The sequence below is a fragment of the Tinamus guttatus genome, unplaced genomic scaffold, assembly GCF_059628265.1.
Source record: "Tinamus guttatus ecotype Peru unplaced genomic scaffold, ASM5962826v1 Tinamus_guttatus_pri_ptg001497l, whole genome shotgun sequence".
In the NCBI taxonomy this organism is placed as follows: Eukaryota; Metazoa; Chordata; class Aves; order Tinamiformes; family Tinamidae; genus Tinamus; species Tinamus guttatus.
The window spans coordinates 54,265-77,747 of NW_028290031.1; the positions used below are offsets into that span (position 1 = coordinate 54,265).

The 23,483-nt window shown below is 42.7% G+C and overlaps 1 protein-coding gene across 1 annotated transcript in view; it reads left to right on the top strand.

Annotated features, from left to right (window-relative positions):
• Positions 1-23,483, top strand: part of LOC148590296 (myosin-10-like) — a gene marked incomplete at its 3' end in the record, with an annotated part of 78,475 nt that overhangs the window by 21,126 nt on the left and 33,866 nt on the right. Inside the window, exons 4-6 of the mRNA XM_088539221.1 lie at positions 7,881-7,908; positions 17,529-17,631; positions 21,782-21,811. Of these exons, the coding sequence (XP_088395347.1) occupies positions 7,881-7,908; positions 17,529-17,631; positions 21,782-21,811 (161 nt within the window). The remainder of the gene's footprint in view (positions 1-7,880; positions 7,909-17,528; positions 17,632-21,781; positions 21,812-23,483) is intronic.

Sequence of the window (23,483 nt, forward strand, 5' to 3'; positions counted from 1 at the left end):
AAGTGTTTTTCCTCCCTATTTTCCCCTCCAAAAATCAAACAAAAAACCCAAGGAACCCTGTGTAGCTCCAACCCTATTTGAGGATAACAGACAGTAGCAGCCATTTTATAATCCAGGATTGCTCAGGAGTGTTTCCTATCAGGAAGGCTTGTTTTAAATATCAGCAGATATAGTAGGTTTTTCTCAGGTGAGTGTTAATCCTTTATGCTGTGTGAAGCCTCTGTGCTCAAAGGAGAGAAGGGAACAGAGGATTTTTTTCTACTCTTCCCCCAACCCTGGAAATAGCATAAGGGATGTAGGATGCCTGGATCTAGGAAAATGACAGAGGAGAAAAGCCCTTTTGGCCACGAATAAATGAAGTTTAACATCTTGGTAGCTCTTATTTGGAGTACAGTAGATCTGAATATACCTCTCAGACTGTAAAAGCTGAAGTTTCTGATTGCTGTGTTGAAATAGAGTTTATTGAGCACCTATGTATGAGTATGACTTTTTTTAAAAAAGAAGTTTAGGGAAAGTGTGTTTTTCATTCTCAATTTTCAGATTTCTTTAAAAGCATTTCACAATTAGATGTCCAATTAATATGTTTAAAATATGAGATGGCAGCATTGACTGGGATCTCCTGTGGAACAGATTTTAATGTCTGTCTATCTTTCACTTTTTTTTCCCCCTCTAAAATCCTAATTGTGGACAAATGTTTCTCTTAATGATCGCACAACATACACAGCTGGATGCCCCATACATTCCCATACCTGCATGGCAGCCTGCACCATTTGCCACTTTCAGTCATGATTTTTTTTCCTGCTTCCCAAAATCTCATTCTGAGACTTCAAGTGACCCGTGTGTGCTAAGTCTGAAATCCCAGCTACGTGTTAGGCTGCTGGGCTTGCTATTTCTCCAAGCTTGCAAAGCTTAGGAGAATGCAGTAACCTAGGAAGCGCCCACTGCAGTGAACAGGGCTGCACAGCCAGTTTCATTGAGTGGTTTCTACTTGCTTATTTGCTCGGAAAGGAGAGGAGCTGAAGTCAACCTGTGCTCTTAACAGGCAGATACTGCTGCTGGAATTGCTTGCGTTGTTGTGCCGGTCGCACTGTAGCCCTTGGACAGAATAGTCCTCCATGGGAAACGGCACAACGCGCGCGGGGTCCCTGGGCACTGGGAACCGCGCTCAGGCCCAGGGCCGTGTCGTCTAAATAAACCTTTTCCATGGCAGCTACTACTGAGCTCGGGTTACTTCGAAGCAGTGTGCAGATACAAGTAATAAAACCATAAGCAGTATAAGCAGTATGAAAAATAAGCATGGGACAGACCGTATGGATTTAAGAGATGACCTTTTCTACCAGGAAATAAATCTCAGGGAGCCACAAATGGGAGAGGTGAAGAGCTACCCCCGTATTGCTTAAAGCAGCATGAACCAGCAAGCGCTTGCGGCTCTGGCTGGAGCAGCTTGAGTTGCTGCATTATGGGCTGTTTGCTCCTGCCCTTCAGCTACATGACATTAAAGTTGTGTGAGAACCAGCAGTTGGCTTCAGCAGTGACTGGGTCCCCTGAGCCCTTTGAGCTTCGTGCTGCTTAGGAGCATGAACCGTGTTTGTGCTTTTCCAAACTTGCGAAATGGAATGAGTCTTAGACCAAAAATACCAGAGCGTGGCTCATTCTGCTGCGTTCGGATGCCGTGGTGGAGCAGGTACAGCCTGTCCTCAGCTGTGCAGCGCTTTGAGCAGCAGCGAGTACCGCGTGTGGTCCTGAAGTTTGCTGTCGACGTGCAGGAATCGCTTGTATGCAGTGCCATGGTTCACCATAAACAAGTATTTGGATGGGCTGTGAGCGCGGTCTGACTGACCTCTGCTGCGCTGCACTTAATTATTAACTTGATGCACTTGGCAGCTGGTCAGCAAGTAAAGCTGAAGCAGAGCAATCGGGATTTACCTCAAATCTCTCTCCTCCTAGAGGAAAGGATATAAGCACTTTAAAAAGTTTTTGATTATTTATTTGTTTTGGTTAAACTTTGTAAATAGCAGGAGTAGCTTACACAACACCCCGACCCCCACAGTGAGGAGATGCTTCAAAGGTTTGGAGGTAAGTTACGCCGAGCAAGGATGGAGGATGGATCCTGAATTTGATCGAACTTCTGGTGTAAAATGTAGCTTTATGCATTGAGGGGCAAAATGGAGCTTCCTGTAACTTCATGGGCTGAAATTTTCGGAGAATTAGGTTCTGGATGTAAAAACTGGCTAAAATGGTGTGAATGAACCAATGAGGGCAAAGCTGAGATGAAAAAGGCAAATGCAATTTCAAGGTACATTGAGAGAAGCTTTCACTACAGATGAGTCTGTGTCCTTGATCATCCCTGGCCTCTGGGGATCCCTTGCAGCTTTTAAAGGATAGTTTCAACTCTCCTGCTTGCTTTTTTGAAGCCAGCAGTGATGCCTTCCTCATCAGCCCAGTGTTAAACCTCCCGAGGAGAGTAAAGCTCAAGGCTGTGGTCCAGCTCCCTAGGGAAGCTGCGGAGTTTTCACACTGAAGAACAAAATCGCACTTTGCAAAGACAACATCACAAATAAAGGCAGGGATAAACTGTGGGATAAACTGTGCTCATGTAGAAATCGTATCGGCGGGAAGATGAGCGTATGCCATGGTGTATTTGCTCTGCAGTGGGGCAGGTAGGTAGCAGCACACTTGTGCCTGTCACTCTTCCCGCGGCGCTTGGTCGAGATGTTTGTTGCAAGTCCCTTCATGGCATGAAGTGTTTGCTGAGAGTTTATGGAGTAGCTAGGCAACATTCGAAAGGCAAATACAAAAATCTGAAGGCATCTGGGTAACCAAATCTTCTGCTGTGCTTATCAGTCCAGTAGGACTTCATTTTTTCCAAACAATTCAAAGTTTGGAATTGACTGGTGAATTATGAAGCGGGCAGGTGTTTTGGCAGTACTTTATATGGTACTTGGAATCAGCCCTGTGAATGGGCTGGCTGCAGGAAAATCAGCTCTCCGTAGGAAGGTTTCTCTCCTCTCAGCACCAATGCAAGCAACCCTTGCTAGGAATTAATTTTTTAAATCTCTTTGGTTGAAATTTGAGCCTTTGGCCTAGAGAAAAGGATAAATATCCACAGATCGTGCGAGCCTGACACACGCAGTAAACAAGGCAGAAAATCAGCCTTTTCGCTTTTAATATTCAGGTACGTGTAAGTGCTGAGAATAAACAAAACTCTCTTCCTCCTGCATCTTCCACCCTTTTTTCCCCCCTTTCCCTTTCTCTTTTTTAACGAAATTCTCCTGTTTGAAAAATATTAAGTAATTACCTAACTGCCCCCCAAAAGTCCCCAACATCCCCATCGCACACTTTTGAGTGTGTGCCTTGTACAGAAACAAGGCTGATGATTTATGACTGCTGAATAGGAATTTCATGCTGCAAAGAAATAAAAAGCAAGGCTATGTCAAAGTGGGTGATCTGAAAGAGTCCTGCTGTTGGGAAGAGCAATCCTTGAACTAAAGGCAGTTTCCCTTTCGTGTCTGTTCCCCCGTGTGAGGGTTAAGTGGGCAGCACCCCATAGCTTATCCTTAAACCCCTTTTGAAGAGTGGGTATATATTCAGACATGTCCCTTCTCGTAATTTCTTATTGTTTCTTTTGTATTAGCCTTTTTTACTTGACGTATCTGTTTGCATAAATGCTGCTCTTTTTAACAGCAAGTAAAATTCTTGCCAGAGGAATTGGAGCTGCATTAAATCTGAAAGCAAATGATACAAATTTATTATTATGGCTCTACCAATGTATACGTGTTTTAATACAGTGGCTCAAAAATGACATTCAGTAGGACACAGCCCCAGCTGTCTTCTTTAATTCAGTCTGATGTTAGTTGATATGTCAAGTCATTATTAGGGATCAACACACATCTAGACGGCGACTATAATTAAAATGTCAGCGTAGTAAGGGGCAGTGAAAGCAAAGACAGTTGCTGAAGAGGGTGAACACCCAGTTCCTTCCATGTCGTGTTCTGCAGTACAAAAATTTGTGCTTATACAATACTTCTGCCTTTGGGGTTTGGTAGGAAACTTGAAGATATTCCATCTTTTATGTTTAATTATCTTGTATCAATTTATGAAGGGCTCTAGTGTGACAGAATGAATATTTGCTTTATAGAAAAGCTGCCTTGTTAAGATACAGTCTGTCAACAAAGGAATTACTGTAACCTTGAGCTGCGACTTTTCTGAACATCCTGCCTTAACCAGTTGCCAAACAAATGTTTAATGCACATCAGGAACTTTCTTCAGAATCGACGGGGGTCTGCTATTAAAAACAAAAGCAAACAAAAATGTTAAAGCTTGGGGACAGCCAAGATGGGGAGTAAAACTTCTTGTGTTCTCCCAGTTGATCAAAACTTCCCGTGCATATTCCTATACGTAGGTACACACAGAGGGATATAAACAGCATCTATTTTTACATATTTTTCAATCAGGAAAAGATGACAATTATTTACAAATGAAGCAATATGTTTGCTTGTGGAGCTGTTGATTTTTGTGCCCAGAGGAGAGTCCTCTGGTGAAATGATAATAAAGTAGGTTTAAGATGGTATAGGGAAAACCAGCTTTCAGACATGTAATTTCTCCTGTCCCCATCTCCTTTAATTCTCCTTTCCATAGAATCACTCCTTAAGGTTGGAAGGGACCTCTAGAGGTCACCTAGTCCAACCCCCCTGCACACACAGGGTCACCTAGAGCACGTGGCACAGGGCTGCGTCCAAGTGGGTTTGAAGATCTCCAGAGAAGGAGACTCCACAACCTCTCTGGGCAGCCTGTTCCAGTGCTCTGGCACCCTCACTGTTAAAAATTTTTCCTTAAGTTCCTGTGGAACTTTTGATGCTTCAGTTTCTGGCTGTTTCCTCTAGTCCTATCAGTGGCCACCACTGAAAAGAGGCCAGCACCTTCCTCCTCGCTGCCTCCCTTGAAGTACTTCTAGACACTGCTCAGGCCCCCTTCTCAGTCTTCTCTTCTCCAGGTTGAACAGGCCCAGCTCCCTCAGCCTCTCCTCATAGGGCAGATGTTCCAGGCCCCTGATCATCCTTGTGGCCCTGCGCTGGACTCTCTCCAGCAGCTCCACATCCCTCTTGTACTGTGGGGCCCAGAACTGGACACAGTACTCCAGATGTGGCCTCACCAGGGCTGAGTAGAGGGGCAGGATCACCTCCCTCGACCTGCTGGAGACGCTGCTCTTAATGCACCCCAGGATCCCATTGCCCTTCTTGGTCTCCTCAAAGATGTCTACCTCGTTAGCACTGTGCTGCCATTTCCTAATGGGCACAGTGCTTGTGTCAATACCTGCTGCTGTAGAGGAAGTGCCAACATTGGACATGGCAAGTTGATTTTACCTTAAGATGGAGGCATCCTTCAGAAGGAAGCAAAATAAAGAGGAAAGCAAGTATTGAAATAAATGCTGCCCTCTCTCTCTTTTTTTTTAATCGTTATTATTTTTTTGCTTATATGTATCAGTTTTGGTAGGAGTAGTTCTCTGCCAGTGTGGCTCCCAGATGAGGCTCCCTGTAGGCTTAGTGAGCAAGGGAAGCCAGGGACCATACGCTGGGGACAGAGGAAGAAGAACCTGCTGCTGGTGGCATCTGCCAGCTTAGCTGAGCATCCCTGCAGTGACCAGCATGTAGGCAGCTGATGCACAAAGCGATTTTTCCGCTTCCCATATGGTAACTCCAATTCAGTTACTGCTGATGCAAAGGGAGTATTGGGGAAAGCGGGCAGGGGAAGCAGAGACATCAGTTGCAGGCAATGGGAGAGCTTGAGCCTAAGGCCAATGCCAGATTGTGTGTGTTGCCTTCCATTCAAAAGGACATATTGCTCTCTAGAAAGCTTATTTCATAAGCAGAAAATCAAATTTTGTTTCTTTATTTTTATGCTGTGTGATTGTGTGAAATACATTGTTATATTGGGAATATTATTGTAAGATTCGTATTGGCAACTTGAGGAACATTAGAATCTTTGGTGTAATTTTGAAGACCTTGGAATACATTCAATCCAAATTGTATCCCTCCAAGGTGAAGTCATGCAAATTCAATGCAACATTAAGGGCTTAATACTGAAGGGTGGTCTTACACAGTTTGAATTAAGAACTTGTTCCTCCTATTTCACCTCTTTCTAGTGCTTGTCTTAGAGCTTTCTTCATCTGGTCAGGTTGACTTTCTGCGTTAACCGAGTCCTTGATGAGTAGAATTACCTTAACCCCCAATTAGCCTAGCCCCAGAATCGTTTCAGGGGATGCGAGCTGTGTGGTTGGGTTTGACACAAAGAGGTTCATGGCTCATGGTTCTCATAGCCATTGGAATCTGCTAATTTGGTTCAAGTATAGAACAAAACTGTTGGGTTGCATGGGAGTATCTTGTTAGAGACTCGTGTTGATTTGAGAAGTTGCGATGACCAAATGACCACTCGTGTGCAGAAGATGCGACTCTGTGGCTCTAATAAAACTGTGAAATCAATGAGAGGGATGAAAAGAAAGACGCTTTTTGGTAGGCTTGGGTGTGTTGTCTATCATAGAAATCGGTTTCGTGAGCTGAACGCTCCCCTTGAGGTGGAAGCGGAGGCTTTCTCAAAGGGATCATTCAGATGTATGTCCAGAGGTGAGAAATTCGGCGCTGTGTGTGGGCGCCACGTGGCAGATGTCCAAACAGCACTCAAAAGAAATGGAATTATTTCAAAAATACAGGCTAAGCGCTAAGTAGGAAGTTGTCCTAAGAAGGTTTTAGGAAAGAGTCTTTCAGGTGCTTCGTGTCTGTGCACGCGTAGTCTTTCGAGCTGGTGCGGATCGGGGCAGGTGCGAAGAAGAGCGGTCTTGGATCCCGAGTCCTTTTTAGAGTAAGGTGGGGACCGGTTCAGCCAAACACAAGTTGCTGCCGCCACCGCTGCGGCTGCGTCACGCTGGGACGTTAGTGCTGGTGCAGCGGGGGGCAAGGGACGTTGCCCCTGTGCCACAGTTTGTCTGTCATCTGGCCACGTACCCAAGTCCTTAATGTGAATCCAGAGCTCTGCATTTCGCTGTGGACGCAGCAGGGCTTGGAGAACAACTTAAATGTTTTTACAAATAATTTCTCTGACATATTTGATTATATAACTTTTAATATGTAGTGTATGATGCTGAATAATATAAAGATCCTGTAATTATGAAACGCCTCCTGCAGGATGTAATTGTCTTCTCCAACGTCACGAGCCTATTAGTGGGTGTTGCAAGGGCTCAGCTTGTTGCAGTTTGACTCTCTTCAGTATTTCCTTGGGCATTGTTTGGCAAGTCTCTAAAGAATAAACTAAATTACGAAAGTGTTAAAGTTTGCATGTAAAGATGATGGTTGCAGAGGAAGACTCTCTTTTGCTGGGGATGTTCTTGCTGTATCCAAGTGTCTGATCTTTCATGTTTTCCTCTAGAAACTGTTTTTCTTCTTGCTTGAAGCTTGAACAAGTAGGCGCTTGAAGCTTGAACAGAAATGGATCTGTTAAAAGTAACAAGTATCTGTTAAAATTCTGTAGCTGCACTATCTGGGAAAGGTGCGATCAGAACCTGAGATGTTGGGCCAGCTTTGCCTGAAAATATTGTTAAAAATATTACTGCAGGTTATTACATTTCATCAAAATGAAACAGTTTCATTATATGATATGTCAGAACTTCCATGAATGTCTAAGATGATGTTTGCTTGCTTAGGGGTTTAAAAAAGAAAAACAAGTAGAAACAGTTAAGTTATCTTAAGAAAAGTAGTTTGAGAGTGCCCTTAGTTGGTAAGCTGAAAAATGAAATTTTCCAAGTATTCTTTTGAAGGAAAAAGCCCTCGAAACCGGGGAGCAATAGCAGCAAAACTGTAACCCTGTCAATTTCTCTTTTTCGTTTGCAGACCGTGAGGACCAATCAATTCTCTGCACGTAAGTAAAAACATTACTTACTTATTTTCAATTGAGCATTTTTGGAAGTTTGTTGGGTGTGAGGGTGATCTCTGAGGCTCCTGGGGTCTTCAGCACAGCTACAGCAGTCAGTTCTCAGTATTTAACCTTTGGTAGCTGCCTGTCAAAGTCGAAGAGTGTGTGAAGCGCTATTTAACGCGGGGAGACGTTCCTCTCTCTTAGTGTAATGCACCTCATTGAATGTTTTGGAGAGTATGTGTCCCTTAAGAAATATAGCTTCAAAAAAAAGGCAAAACATTTGAATTAGAAACCAAAACTTTAAAACATGTGAATTTATCTGAAATGCTTTCCTGTAACGATTCAGTTTATAGTGGCTGATGTGGGGTATGAGGGTAGTAAAATAAAACTAGAAAGCCTGCCGAGCACCAACATAACATTGGATCTGCTTCAAACAGGAAAGCTCTGACCAAGTTGACACCAGAGCTGCTTTTGCGCCTACGGTTTTGCTTTCTCCTAGATTTGCCCCTTCTGGGAGCAGATGCAACTGAGGGCAAGGGAGCAGGCGGGGAAACAACCCTGTTAGAAGCAGACTGGTGATTCGCCTGGTTCGTCTGCATTACGAAACCAAACCTTGTTTCAGTTCTGCACCTGCCTGCCCTTAGCAGTCCTGGCGATGGTTTGTGCTCAGCTATCTGAGCGAGACGAGGGAAGGAACGGCAGCCTGGCTGTGGTTTTGGACTCGATTGTTCGTGAGCAGTTGACCGTGCTGCATGCCAGCACATGCCAACTGCATTGAGACCGTAGCTGGTGAGGGTGCCTGCTGCCTGAAATAGCTTGATGGTTAGATTAATTGCTGGGAAGAGCCCTGGCTTTAATTTCCTCCTTAACGTGAAGGGATACAAATCTTCATCCCTAGCCTCCTACAAGAGTGCCTTAACTTTTGGTCTATAGGCTAGGCTGAGGAAGGATCCTTCGCCGCTATCCTTTCCTGAGCTATGGAAACCAGGAACACTTGGCTCCTGGGGCCGGGGAGCGCTTGAGCAGGGAGCAAACCGAATTTAGTAGCTAAGCACAGTTTTCCCCCAGATAACACAGGTTGCAGACTGTGGTTCTTAGCAGGGCTTCTATTTTCATGTGGGGACTATTTAATGTTCAATGTACTAAACAGACCTCAAAGCTGGGTAGGATCCCGGGTCAAACTGAACTGCTTTGTTCTTTGTGTGTTTGGGGATGCTTCTATGGTGTGTGCCAGCCTCAGGTGAACTTATTTATTTATTTATTAAAGCACCTTTGCCTTGTGCCCGACATCTTACTGCTTCACATGGTCACCAGATACCATGAAGGCTGAAATTTCCATGCTGCAGCAGTTAGTGAGCGTCTCATCCATTCATTCAGAAGCTGGGAATGTTCTTTCTCAGTTCTGTTACTGCTTTGCTTGTAGGACCATGATAAGTTTTTGATGCAGTTGGTCCAAATACACAGCTGAGGTCTGATTTATATGTAGCACAGCACATACTTCGACCCAAAATATGTGGAACTTGTGATAGGGTCTGAGTGAGGGACAGTCATCGTTGTTTTCATTTGTTTTTACTTTTCTGTTCTCTTGAGGATAGTGTCAGTAGCATAGTTCCATGCCCTGGCTAGATATGTGGTAAGTTCCTTCTGCAGAAATGAGCTTGCCTCCAGGTTGGGGGTGAGGGATGGGGAGTCTGTGCCATTTCTTAAGTTCTGACCTGAGGAAGATGCAATTGCCTCCAGTACTGAGGTCCAGAAGTTCTGGGGGCTGCTCTGGATGCAATTCCGTGTTAAGATCCTCGGAAACATCTCTTCCCTTGGACATGTAAAAGCTTTGATGACAAAATCTATTGTTACTTCTGAAGTTTCAAAACCTAGTACGAAGAAGCAGTGAGCAGTACAGCTCAGGAGGACTTCAACATTGTCCTGCCTTCTTATCCCAAAATTAAGTGTTGGAGTTACTAACACCATGGCACTGAACAAGTTTTACTACATGTAATTCAGTGTCTTGTTGGTACCAAGGCCAAAGGCTGCACCAAGCTAAATATGAGTGTCAATGAAGCTTAGATCTGAGCAACAAATTCCCAGTCTATGGGTTGTTTGCTACTTTAACTTGCGTTTTGTACCTACACAGCAGCATAAGGAAAGGTCAAAGGCACTTACGATGACTTACAAGTAAGTATGAATCTCTCCAGGGTGTTGTGGGCACATCTGCGGCCTCAGCATTGCAATACATAAAGGCTTCCTGCCTCCAAACTGGGCTGGGGAGGTCAAAGAACACCCCGTTAAGGTCCTGTCTTTGGAGATGCTTGATGGGTGGCTGGCCTCCGAGGTGGTTCTGTTCTCTTGAAGCTCAATGCGCCTCCACAGCCCAGTGGATCTTGCAAATGGTGCCCAGCCACCGCGCCATGATGCTGCCTGCGAAGAGACACAGTGGGCATTACTAGACTTTTGCTCAGATTATTACTTTTCTTTTGAAATACATTTTATGATGCTTTCTAGATCCATGTCCAATTTGGGAAAAAGTACCAGTAGGACTTTTCTTCAAAATATATGTGAGGGGAAACATAAGTAATGAATCGTAAAGACAGTTGCCTACTGCACTAAGGTTGTTTTCCCTGTGTGCTGTATGGGAGAGCTGTGTTCTTTTCTCAGATTTGCATTATAATCTCATTAATTGACATCTGGTTGGCTGGGATGTTAAGTGACTTTCATGAACTTGCTTGTGTAGCAGACCCAAAGGAAGTCTAATACATTTTGCTCGAGGGTGGTCAGTGGCTGGGACTCCTCTTTGTTGCATTTCTGCTTCCGTGGTCAAAAGACCAACTAAATGTGTGTGTGTCTGTTTTTTTTTTTTTTTTTTTTGCTACCATGTCACTGGTTTTACAGGTCTTAGAACAAGACCAGAGTAAAGAAGGTTGGGAGTGTGTCTTCATTGTGCTGAAGGTGGTTTCAGGAACTGCTTTGCTAATTCAAACTTCAGACATCTCTCTTTCTTCCCAGAACTCTCATCTCAGAATCTGAATCAGCTGGTTAAGCCTAATATGAAGATTTCCACCTGTGGATGGTTCCCTATAAAGAATGCTCTCTCTGCTATGAGTGATTCTAAATAGGCAAAAAGCAAAGATCTTTTGACATGTGCTGTCAGAAGAGTGCACAGCTGTGGTGTACCTGTCATGACGTGTTGGAGCTCACAATCCTGTGAGGAGGTTGTGGAATCTCCTTTGGAGATGTTCAAAACTCACCTGGATGCCACTTATTCTCTTATCTCTCATTGCCTTGGTTGTCTTGAGGGTAGGTCTATCCCATAGCTTGGTGAAGATCTGCCTGGCTAGAATCTTTGATTTCTCTCCCTAGCTCTTGTTGACTGAGTTTCCCTTTTTTTTTCCATCTTCAGCAGCCTTCACAGCACAGGGTCCCATCAGCTCTAAAGTAATGTTACTTGTACACTGTGTTACCAGGTGTGATTTGAACTTGTGAACTCTGTCCTTCTTCACAGCAATGGGGAGTGCTGCTTTCATGGACGTCCTTTACTGTCACACTGAAGGTTTTCCAAGCGCTTAGGTTTGGTTTCAGCTCTTTCTCTTCAAAGGGTCTCTGCACCCTTTCCAAATTCCTTCCTTGATTAAGTTCTAGCTTCACCAAGGATATTCTTGATCTTGGTTGATTCTGATATTCTTACCCTAGCCAGAAAAGTGTGAAGCTTGAATCTGGCCTTGAGACTGTTCCAACATCTTCACTGGTCCAGGACCTTATGAAATCCCATAAAATTACTGTTCAAATAAATATCTGGCTGAGGCATTCAGCTAAGTGCTCTGTGGAAGAGGATCTACTGACAGGTGGTTTTCCAAGCGTGTTTTTATCACATCTTATTGTTTTGAAGATGGTGGGATTACTTGAAGGTTTCCTGCCCAAATTTGGGAAGTTTGGGGTCTAACATCCCCTAAAGAGCAGGCGTCTTGTGTATACCGGTGAGCTGAATTAGTTTAGGTTTAGATTAGGTTTTCTTTCACAAACTTAACCTTAAAACCAGGAGGGGAAGACAAAAGCCCTTCTGCTTTCTCTGGATGTAGCAGAGCGTCATGCCCCTTATCTAAAGTGAAAGGTGAATTTTTTTCAGTTGGATGGTTTATTCTTGGCATGGTAGCCACTGACAGAAGGGTTAGTGAAGGTGCTAGAGCTCCTGTGCTTTGTAGTTGAGTTCAAGTTCTTAAATTTGAACAAACTTCTTTGGCCAGCTACACTTAAATTTTCTTCTAATCATGCCCCCTTGGTTGGAGTACAAAAATAATTGAGGATTTTCTGACCATAAATTTCTAGTTTGTTAAAACAGCAAAAAAATGCCTGTAATTCCAGCAGCTGTGTTGTTCTCTGACGTTATTTTAAGTCCGTATTGACCCAGCATCCATAAGAAATCCAAAATAGAGAAGCAGTGCTAATTTTACAGTGTGCCCACGCTGAAATGAAGAAAAACATACATCCATGAGGTGAGGCTTGAAAACTTGGTGGAAGTTCTGCAGGCCCTTTCTGTGTGTCTGTTTTTTCTTTGGAGTACCCATGGCTGCAGGAGCTCGTGTGGTGAGTTTTCTTGCTTTCCTTCCACTATTACTGCATATTTAATGTTAAGTATGAGAGCATGCCGGCTGCTCCAGGCAGATGAGCAAGATGAAGAAACTCCTGTTTTGGTGTAGTAGGAATCTGAGAAATACTGAAATCTCTGCAAGATTTGTTAGCTTTAGCTGCAAGGAGCCTTTGGAAATTCGAAGATGAAAATGTGCTGAGCGGTGCTTTTTTTAAGGTAATGTTCTGAATTTGAGGATCTCGCTGCAAGCGTGCACCGTCCTCAAAGCTGAGGCTGGGGCTGATAAACCAGCCATTCAGCAGATGCTTGCAGCCGTGCAAGGATATCTAATCTGCGTTGGCTTCAGCAGGAGTGCTGGGGTGTGCAGGGAATAGAGGCTGTTTATGAAAGGACAACAGCAGCAAATACCAAGCATTCTTCTGTACAACCTCTGGCTGGGCTCCAGCTTCCAACATTCCCTCGACAACTGCTGGGAGAAGACGTGAAGCCTCTAAAGCGAAATGAAGGAGCTGTAAAGCAGCCTCGTAAATAGTAAATCCAATTAATGACTTTCGGTGCTAGCCCAAACTATCAGTTATACTACTTTGCTGAAAATTAGGTGAGTAATTAAGACTTCCTTTTAATTACAGGTCTGGAGTCTAAATATTGGAAACTTGTTTACAATTGGCAGAAGACCTTCCCAGTTGCGCCTGGGAATAACTCTCTTCTGTTCTTCGGAGCCAGTCTTGTGAGAAGGACAAGAGACTATTGTTGGGCTGTTTTGTTGCAGTTACTTTCTCCTCCCAACAGTCTGAGCCCATGCTCTCATATTTTACTTCCTGATGTGAGGGACCCCTTTGTATGAAACAAGGCGTTCCTGGGCACGAGGTCTCGGAGTGGCAGGTCAGGTTTCCTGGCTCTTGTGGAATTGCTCCTCGAGGAGGGTTTCCCGAGGGCAGGTGCTGCTGCTCTTCCTTCTGCAGTATGTTTGGCTGCTAGAAGGTTTCTGCTTCCAGATAACCTCCTCATTCCCACGGTTGCTGCTCATCAGGAGGGAGAAAAATAAGTTGACTGAAATCTCGAGGGCAGGGGGAAGGTTCCTTCGCGGGATCCAGGCTTCCAGCGTGGGGAATGTTGGCCTGGGTCATTGGCTTATTGGTATATTAAATCCTGGAAAGATGATCCGCAGTGGGGTGGACAAGGCTAACTTCATCTTGAAGAACTAGGGTGACCACCCCAGTACATTGCTTACCATCAGGGTAACTGTATGCTTGTAGCAGTGGTTCTGTGCAAAAAAAAAAAATCCCTTTTATTTGCATTTAGAAGTTTTCTTTGTGGCTTTGCACTCCCCTGCCTTGTGTGGTCACAACCCTACGTTTTGCAGGCCCTGAATAGTGGGGCTTCAGCAAGCGGCTTGGAGCTCCGGTGCCACTCCTGAATGTCCGAAATGCATTTGCCACTTCAGGAGCTAAGTACTCTATTGAAAATGACACTCTAGCTTTACATCCAGGTTGTTTACAGTGCTGCTTTGCTAGCTAAGGATTTCCTATTTTAAACATGCGTTCAGAGTGTACTTAAATCCAAAGCAGCAGCTTTTACTGCTTGAGGGAAAAGTGCTTTAATTCTGGATATTGCATAAATTTGCAGGTAATTCTCCGCCTTTCTTTGACCTGTCTTTGTAACATGGTTTGCAAGAGATGGATCCTTCAACTGAAATGAAATAACTTTCTTGCATCTGGCTTAAAGCCATTCCTCAAGATTTTTTGCCTGCTTGGAAGATGCGCCGCGATGGGCTGTTTGCAGAGCCCGTAGCTGGGGTTGCAACAGGGTTTGAATTCAGTCTCTTGGAGCTTTGTGTCTGGTAGTGGCACTGAGACTGAAATAGAGGTGAAATTGTGACCCTACTGACTGAAGTCAGGCTAGGATCCCAGCCAAGGCTTTCGGTTGTTTAATTTATGGTAACACTTTATTTGAGTTGTATTGAAACAAGGTTTTTTAAGAAAGTTAATCTTTAGCTTCATGATACTACGTGCAGTATTTCTGAAAAGAAAGCAGTGTTACTAAAAGCTTACCTTTTTTGGGCAGTTTGATAGTGGTAGAAGATTAATTTATTTTTATAATTCATGGGTTTGCTCTCCTGGAAAAGAGCAAAAGTATGCACATGTCCTTGTTTCCATAAATGAAAAGGACTTCATCTTAAATCTTCTGGTTCTTTTAAGTATATGGCAGGGAGCTATCTAGCACTGCATCCTGCAGGAAATGTTTGGCATACTTGTAAGCTCCGAGGAGAGGAGAACTAGGATGATATTGTCCATTTGTATTGCTTTTTGAATGAGAATTTGCATAAAGATCTTCTCTTAAGAAAAATCACTATCAGATTTAAGAGGTTTTCTGCCCAAGGAATGTGCTGCAAGCTTTTGACCTTCCTGTGCTTTATGCAGCTTTGCTGCTGTGCGTTCCACCAAAGCCTGCAGATTAGGGGGCTCTTCTGGAGCTGCGTGCTTTCCTGCAGAAAGTCAGCATCTGGACTCGATTTGTAGTATTTTTATTTTGTCGGAAAAGGAGTTTTTGCCCTTAAAACTTAACAAAACTTTTTTTTTTCTTGTAATTTGATCAAAAAGATTATTTACTTTGTTTTCAAGGTGCAACTAATGATGTCTCGTTGAGCTTCGATGACAATAAGAACAAATTGTTCTGTTTTGTAGCTGTGCGTTTTGGTGTTTTTATTCTCCTCCCCCTTAACCTGGTGGTGGAATTTTAGTATTAGGCAGGTTTTAAAATGCATTTAGAAACAGGCAAGCCTTTTGCGGGGGAGAAAAGAGACAAACTGAGAAACAGCAATTAGCATCTGAGATCTGTTCTGTACTTAACAATCTTTGCAGTTGTTTATTATAGGCTTTTAAGTGTTGTCTCTCTACCAGGTAGAGAAATTTGACTTTTCATTAAGTCTTAGAAAGCTGCAGCGATCCCAAAGCACACACTGTTTCTGTATTGCACACTGATGATCCCACTGGTCTCTGCAAAATGCAAACCCAGGTATCCATGTGGAAATTCTGAAGGTCATCTTTTCCTCAGCCAACTTTTTAGGTAATATCTTTCTAAAATTTTGTGTGTGTGTGTGTGTGCAACAAGCCATGCTAGTGTAGTCAATAGGTTTCAAAGCACCTTGCTTCCATATTATCCTAAAAGTTATATGTATTGAAGTGATTTCTAATCTCTTGCATACTATGTATTTTCAAATGATGATTGCTTTATGAGGGGAAAAAAAAAGAATTAGTCCTGGACAGGATGGTGCAGTCAATGCACTCCCCCAGTACCACTGGGGGCCTTGAATAATTCTCTGACATTGCAGACCACAGTTTGGTAATTGAGGCCATGGCAAGTATCCCAAAGCTCGTCTGCAGAACCGTTTGCTTTCCTGTTCTCAATTAAAACTTTTCTTCCTTGGAGCCTAGGGGCTAATAGCATTCTGTCAGGCCAAACAGATCAGGCTTTTCATCTGCAGCGTGTAACCGGCTCTCATGGGCTCTTGTTAATCTTCCGTAATGAATTTGCTAAGCTACTATGAATGAGCTTTTTCAGTCCATGTCACTTCTTGTTCATGTGTGTAGATAGATGCACACGTATGCCTCTGTTCTCTCTGCTAGTGCAGTTTTTCTTTATGATTTCAATGATTTTAGAGCGTTGGAAGGTAAGAAAAGGCAGATTTATTTTAAGATTCCATTTTCCTTGAAAATGTGGGTTAATATCCTTATATATGCAAAGTTATCACTGCAGCTTCTAAACTGTCCCATTTTTGCGAATGTTAAGTGTAGCATGGGGATGGGGGTGTTTGTAAGCTATCTATCTGATCAAGAAGTGTGGATTTGGAGGCACTTAGTACCTAAGCAAATACAGGATAAATGCAAAACTGGGATATGCACTGTAGCAGAGGAGGGTATTTATGAAGACTCCAAAGGAATACAAGGCTGATGAATGTATACTTGAGGTACTGGCATAATTTTCCAGATAAGATATTTATAATGGAAATTTAAGGAGGACTTACCGTAAAGTAACAGATAGTTTCCAAACCTTAACTTTTGAACAACTGTCCAATGGTGGAAGTATTTTCACCCTTTCCCTGCAACTCAAGGTAACAAAATCCTTTCCAGTTTTGTATACCTCATAGTGCTAGTGATAGTCCCCATTTCTGTTTCACTTGAAAGGGGATTTTTTTTTTTGCAGTAATTACTGCCATTAAATCATGGATAAGTTGAACTTGGGAATCTCTTTGAAATGTGGAATTATCCCATTTTAACCTATATTAAAACTGTAGCCTCATTTCTGACTGCGGTGTTGTGACCTTGGACTGATTTCTTGCCTGTATTGTATTCTTACTTGGACTGAGTCCCTAAGTGTTTAGAGTCTCTTTATAGGTAAATCTTGCAATAAATGTAATTTCTAAGACAGAGACAGATGCAAAACAGAATATGAATTATGCATGTACCACCGTTACTGGTCTGTATACTGTGCTGCTTTGCAGTAATAGATCTGATTTTCTTAAAACGCATGGAAGTAGCCCTGTCGTCATCCATATGTTTGAGAGGAGCAGCATAAGGATCTGTTTAACATGTGTTTTACTGCGCTTTAGAACTCACTCCTAAATAAATGGAATGTCCATCATGTAGTTCTTGTAACTGGATCCAAGAATATGAAATGTGTTAAAGTAATACTACAGATATATCTGCACTCTGAACAAATCTGTACCTGGCCTTGATCATGAGGCCGGTTCTCATTACTGAAAGTAGCATAAGAATTTGGGCATGTAGTCAAAAGCTTTTAATCCAACTGATGTTGCATATTGCATCAATAGTTAAATTCTAAGGAGAACATCTGGATGAGGAAAATATTTTAAACAAATACCTTTTAGTTCTGTGCAATGCTAATGCTTTTGGTTTCAGATGGTCAGCCGAGTTCTGTCTGTTTAGTCTAAGCTCCCACTGGGATGAAATGAGGTAGCTGTAAAGAAATGGCTGATATGTTGATGAAAATTAATTTTGAGGAAAATGTCTGAAATGTTTTACAGAGGTGAATCTGGTGCTGGGAAGACAGAAAACACTAAGAAGGTTATCCAGTACCTTGCTCATGTTGCTTCCTCCCATAAGGGAAGAAAGGACCATAATATTCCTGTAAGTTGGGATTTTTTTTCTTTTCTTTTCTTTCTTTCCCTCTTTCTTTTTTTTTTTTGGAAAGTAATCTCCTTGCTAAAACAAAAAAAAAAAAAGAAAAATAAAGTTGCTGTTTTTAAACTTTTTCTATTGAAGATCAGCTGTAATGTTATTCCTGGAATCTGGCTCAACTATTGTTTCTTTTGCAGTGACTGAAATGAGTAATTGCATCAAATATTCCGGATAATGTGCGTTAATAACCTCCTCTGTGAAACGAAAAATTTTATGGAAAATCTTAAACTAGAAAAAGGCTCAAAACTTTTTGAAGCCGTAGACCTCAGTGTGGTCTTTGTCCATGTGCGCTGTGGCCTGAGTGGGGTGCAGGCTGTCCGTGTGCATCACTTGCGGGTCTGAAATGAAGTTCTTGGGTGGAGAGTGTGTAGCTATGAAGAGTGTCATAATCCATTGAACCTGGTTTTCTGTACTTTTTGATTTGTGAATATTCCTGGCTGTACCACTGCAGTCTCAAACAAATAGCATCTTTTTTGATCCCGTTGCATGTTAAATTACCTGCAGGTTTTGGAGGGAGAAGAGATGATGTTGCGATGCTCAAGATGAGTTTTGAAAATATCTAAGGACAGATTTTGCTATTTCTCCAGGAAGTTGTTCCATGCATAACCCCTTGAAGTCCTATTATTGGTTGTTCTAAAAATACTGAATATTTCTTTGGCTTTCCCCATGCTGTGCTTTCATGAATGCTTATGGCAGCATGAGCACTTTAAGCCAGTGCAGTTGACTGAAGAAACACCCATTCTTGAGCTTTGTCAGCGTAAGAATTTCTGTGGCCACTTGCTGGGCTGGGAATATGATTAAAACTAGTCATTTAGAAAAGTCAGTCTATTTTTTTTTTCTTGAACAAGCTTCCTCTGTTCTGCTTATCATGTGTCTACATGACTAGTATGAGGGAGGAGATGGAAGAAGGGGACAGTGGGGGTGGAAAAAGTTCAGGAAGATGAGTTGGATGATTAAAAGTGAGTTGTCCTTAATGCCAAGTTAACTTACTCCATTTAAGTCATTGATGGAACTACTTTTTCATTCTCTTCTCACCACAGTAACCAAATAATCGGTAGTGGTGGTAATCTCAGAAAGGTTTTCAAGATGGTTGTAGCCATCTGCTTGACCAACTATTAATGACAGTTATGGCAAACTGGAAAAGTTTCTGTTCTTTGCAAAGCATGGCTCACCTTCAAGGGAAGATTGGGATGGTGTCCTGAATAAAAGATGGATACTTTGGTTCATGCCCTTCATTCACTGCACTGCTATAATCGTCACTAGATTAAGGGAATGTTTATGAAAAATGCAGGATATTTCTGCAGCCAAAGTTGTTTTGAGAATAAATCAAGTCTTCTTTAAAATTCATCTTTGCAAACAAAGAATGTTCTACCTACCTACCTAACACTCAGAAGTTAAGAAGTGTCAGAGTTGGGGTTATGAAGAGCATCATGTAGGAGAGGGAAGATGCTCCTCCCTTGGAAATTGTCATTGTCATGTTCAGCTTTCAGCTACTTTGTCCGTGAGACTCTTCTTGCTCAACAATCGTTCTCTGTCTCTCCTCATACTAGTGCGTAGCTGCATTCCTGCCACTGGGTCCTGAGCGCTCCTTGGCATGTGGCACTTCTGCAGAAGTCCTGTGGGAAAAGGGCATTGACAGATTGTAGCCACACAGAGACGACCACACACTGTCTTATTTTCTGTATGATTTGAAAGACCCTTAAAGCTATTGCCTTGGAAACGGCACTAGGAAGTGTCAGTAGGTGGTAATGGTTTAAAATAAAAACATGCAGACAAGAAGAGGAGCATTATTAATGATGGGACTTGGCCGAGCTAGGTGGGACTAATGTCTCTCCAGCTTGGGCCAGAGACAAGGCTTTCCAAAGCCACATAAGGCAGGGGAGGGAGATGTACCCACACATAGTTAAAAGCATTGGTTTATCCGAAGATCTAAGGTGGGATAAAAGTGAGACTAAAGCCTTGCCAGCACTGGCGTGTTTACAGCTTTGAAAACTTCAGCTTCACGTTCAACAAATTTGAGCTTTAAAAAAGAAATGGAGAAAAGGGAGGGGGAGGCTATAGCAAATTTTGCAAGTAAATGAGAACAATCTCTACACAAGTGTGCCATGCCCGTCGCTCACTGGCGTGGACCACCCTCACCAGACGTGGACCTGCTGCAGGTCGGGAAGCTTCTGCCAGGGCTCCCTGTGCTGCTGCCTGTTGCTCAGGTTGCCTCTCCCATGCTCCGAGGCTGCACGTGGCGCGACCCGCGGCCTTGTGCTGGCTGAGGAAGCGTTGGAGAACAAAAACGGATGTTCAGGAGAAGCAGGGAGCAGGAGAACAAGGGCAGGTTGCTGCTAAATGTGGGGAGGAGGCTGGTATGGCCCGAGAGGACTTGGGGCAAATCAAGCAAGTGGGTGCAGAAGACCAGGAGGGTTATTGCAGAATGCTTTTAGCTTAGCACCTAATCAGGCTCCTGCGTGATGTGGTAATGAGGGAAGAGAATGGAATCACCGTGTCCACAGTGTCCGTGTCACTGAGCTGCCTTAACAGGATTACGTAGCGAGCCTCAATTCCGACTCTTGTTCTGATTTATTTTACGAATTGAATGTTTTCAGATAGACAAGAAGTCCTTGAAAGATAAAGAAATAATTAAAAGAAAATTCACATACATAATTTTCTATCAAGGAAAAAAGTGTCACTAATTCCTTACCTGAGGACTGCCGTGAACTTCCATGTTTTGCAGGTTAAATGAGATTGAGGGATTGTCTTAACTGCAGTTCTAGACTGGATATACCTGGGCCGTATTCATGGTCAAATATAGGAAACTGGAAGATATTTACAGACATGGTAGCACATAAAATGAAAACCAGCCAGCCAAACACAAAAAGCCCCCCAAATCCCCAACTTGTTCAAACTAAAATCTGGTTCTTTTGATGGTGGCATTTTAACCTTCAAAAATCACTACTGGCACTTTAATGTTGATGACTGCTTCCAGCATGTGACTACATATGTATTTGTAGCTGAAATGCTAAATTGTCGAATATAAGTAACAGGGAGGAGTGATTAGCTTGTACTGAACCATGTAACTTTGGTTTTGCCAAGAAGATATGATTCAGCTGTGCTAAATTCAAATTATTTTGCTTAATGAGCAAACCTTTGCCAGCTGCTTTAAAGATCTGTGTCAAAATCCATAATCCCTCACTGTAAAACAGTGTTAGTGTTTTAAAATAATAGACATGAACATAGCAAGCCTGCATCTAGCTTGGTGTGAAAGTCTCTTGGTACATGTGTTTTACAGTATATTCTCCTTAGGCTTTATGATCTGAAGCTCAGAATTAGGAAAAATTGCAGTCTGGGTGAAGAATTTAATAATGGAATCGAAACTTAAGTGTTTCTGCAGACATTGTGCAAAGCTGATTTTTCTTTTTTTTTTTAACTTGATACTCATATTTGATTTTTTTCCCCCCTTCTTCCTGGTAGAATTTGAATGTCTTCCAGTTTCTTAAGACTTTATTGCTTTGCATCTGGAAGATCACTTTTACGGAATAAAACATTTATCTTGAGGTTGTAGCTGTTGTTTTGCTAAGCACCTGAAATGTACAGTATAGAAAGAAAGCCTTAGACTCCTTAAGAATTTCTTTCCTTAGGTTCTTTCATAACCTTTTAGATTTTTGAGGAATACTGACCCTTCTAATGACTAAGGCTGTGGCAAAAAAAAAAAAGTATTAAATGATAGTTCAATGAATATATACATATAAATAGATTTGGTTTTTAATTGCTTGTCAAAACTATGGAAAACGGTGCACAACTAATTCTCCCATTGCCTTGGCAAAGCTTTGCAAAGCAGTGCACAACTGATCCCACCCTTGCCCTTTTCCCTCCCTACTCAGGTCTGTCTATCATCCTTTCTTTCATCTGGAATTAGTTCTGTGCCTAAACACAGGTTTTAGCCTCTTGTGCATGCAATGACAAGCGAATAACCTTCTAGAATTGCCTAAAATTGTTTCTGTGGAGTAAGTATGTGGTTGGAGTGAAGCTGCTGCTCACATTAACAAGCGCGGATGGAGCTGCTGTGCTTGCTGACTAACACGTGCGTTTGTTTGTTTGCAACGAACAGCCCGAATCACCCAAACCCGTGAAGCACCAGGCAAGTGGTTTTCCTTATGCTTCTAACGTTATATAGGTGAACTTGCATATTTTTTTCCTATTTTCTGACAGTTTGTCTGTATGTATAGCATGTGGGAAAGTTTGTACAGGTATAAAGCTAACAAATTCAGTAAAGTTTAACCAGCTTTGGTGAAGAGGGTGGACTGAGGAGCAGACTGCATGATCCTTCATGCTGCAAAGCACTTGCACGTTCCAGTGCTGTTCCCCTGTCTTTCTTGCTAGTTAATGTGCTGCTGAGAGCGGGCCTAGCATGTTGTTAGTATTAAACAAAGTATAAAGAAATGATGCAGATTAAGGGGAAACCACCATGTTCTGTGCAACGTATCGTTTTGCCTGGCTGTTCTTGTAGCTGCTCAGACAACCTTAAGTTAAAACAATCAGTCATCTGAAATCTGTAGTTTCCTGACATTTTTGAAGATAAACGGACTAAGCAACATGGGATCTGTTCAATTTTACCCCCCCGGGTTGATATTTTCTGATTTGTTCTTGGGCACGAGCTCTTAAAGACAAAGTCTCAAGCATACCATAGGATGTAGCCTAAGTCTGGTAACTTAAGAAGCTGCTGCAAGGCATTTGTGCCAATTGGGTCCATTTTCTGTGAGCTTAGGCACGATGCAAATAAACTTGTGAGAGGGACGTTTTAAGACTTGTTTTTTGGTGGCAAAGAGCAGTTGTGGGCAGTTGTGATGCTCCAGTAACTCAACAAACCTCCGTAACCAAACCGTGTGTCTGAGCCCGTGATCTCGTTTTCAGAATTTGCAGACGTTCTTAATGTCTGACCTAATCTCCCCCCCCTCCCTGCAAACCACCGTCAATTCTGAGGGTTCTTTTAACTGAAATAGATTGACCGATGCCTAGTTTAACCCTCTTTTTGCTTAGAATTATGGTGCCAAGGTTGAACACTTTAAATGTGTTGGTAGAAGCGTGCTCACGCAGAACTGTTGTTATTGCACCAACCATAATCATTAACATTTGTCTCAATGTCATTCCGAACTACAGAGCGGATCCCTGTTGCATGTGAGTAGCATGTGCTTCCCTGCTTGCTCACACAGACCCACGCCACTGGGATGCTCGTTTTCCTGAAACTGGGACAATAATCTGTCCTCTCCGTGTGGCCCTGCATGACGTAGTGCATGACTTCACTTTTTCCACAATGTTTAGACACTGCTTTTTCCAAGTTCTCCTTAGATACCTATGTAGGAGGTATGTCCATAGGCCAGATTTACTCTCTTTCCAAAATATTTCTGGAAAGGGTAATTGTTTTGAATATAAACTAACCTACCTAAAATCGAAAATTAAATCCATATTAATACTTACACCATGCTTTTTTTTGATCAGAAGCTGTTTTATGTTCTAGGAGGTTTGCTGTCTCAGCAATAATGGCAAAGTCTCCTTGCGCAGGAGAAGCGGAGAGGCCTGCTAGGCTGCAATTCTCTTTTCAGAATAGCTAGAATGGAAAATGTAGGCAGTGAAATGCTCACTGTGCTCAGCCTATATAATGTGGCTTATTCCAAACTGTGCAGAGCAGGGTGAGCAACCCCCATCTTTTCATTCCTGGGGTCTTACCAGGAACCGGGATAGCGGGGTCTGGGAGAGGGGGACGGGGAGCAGAGTGTGACGAAATGCTGCTCCGCTCCCTTATATGTTTCACA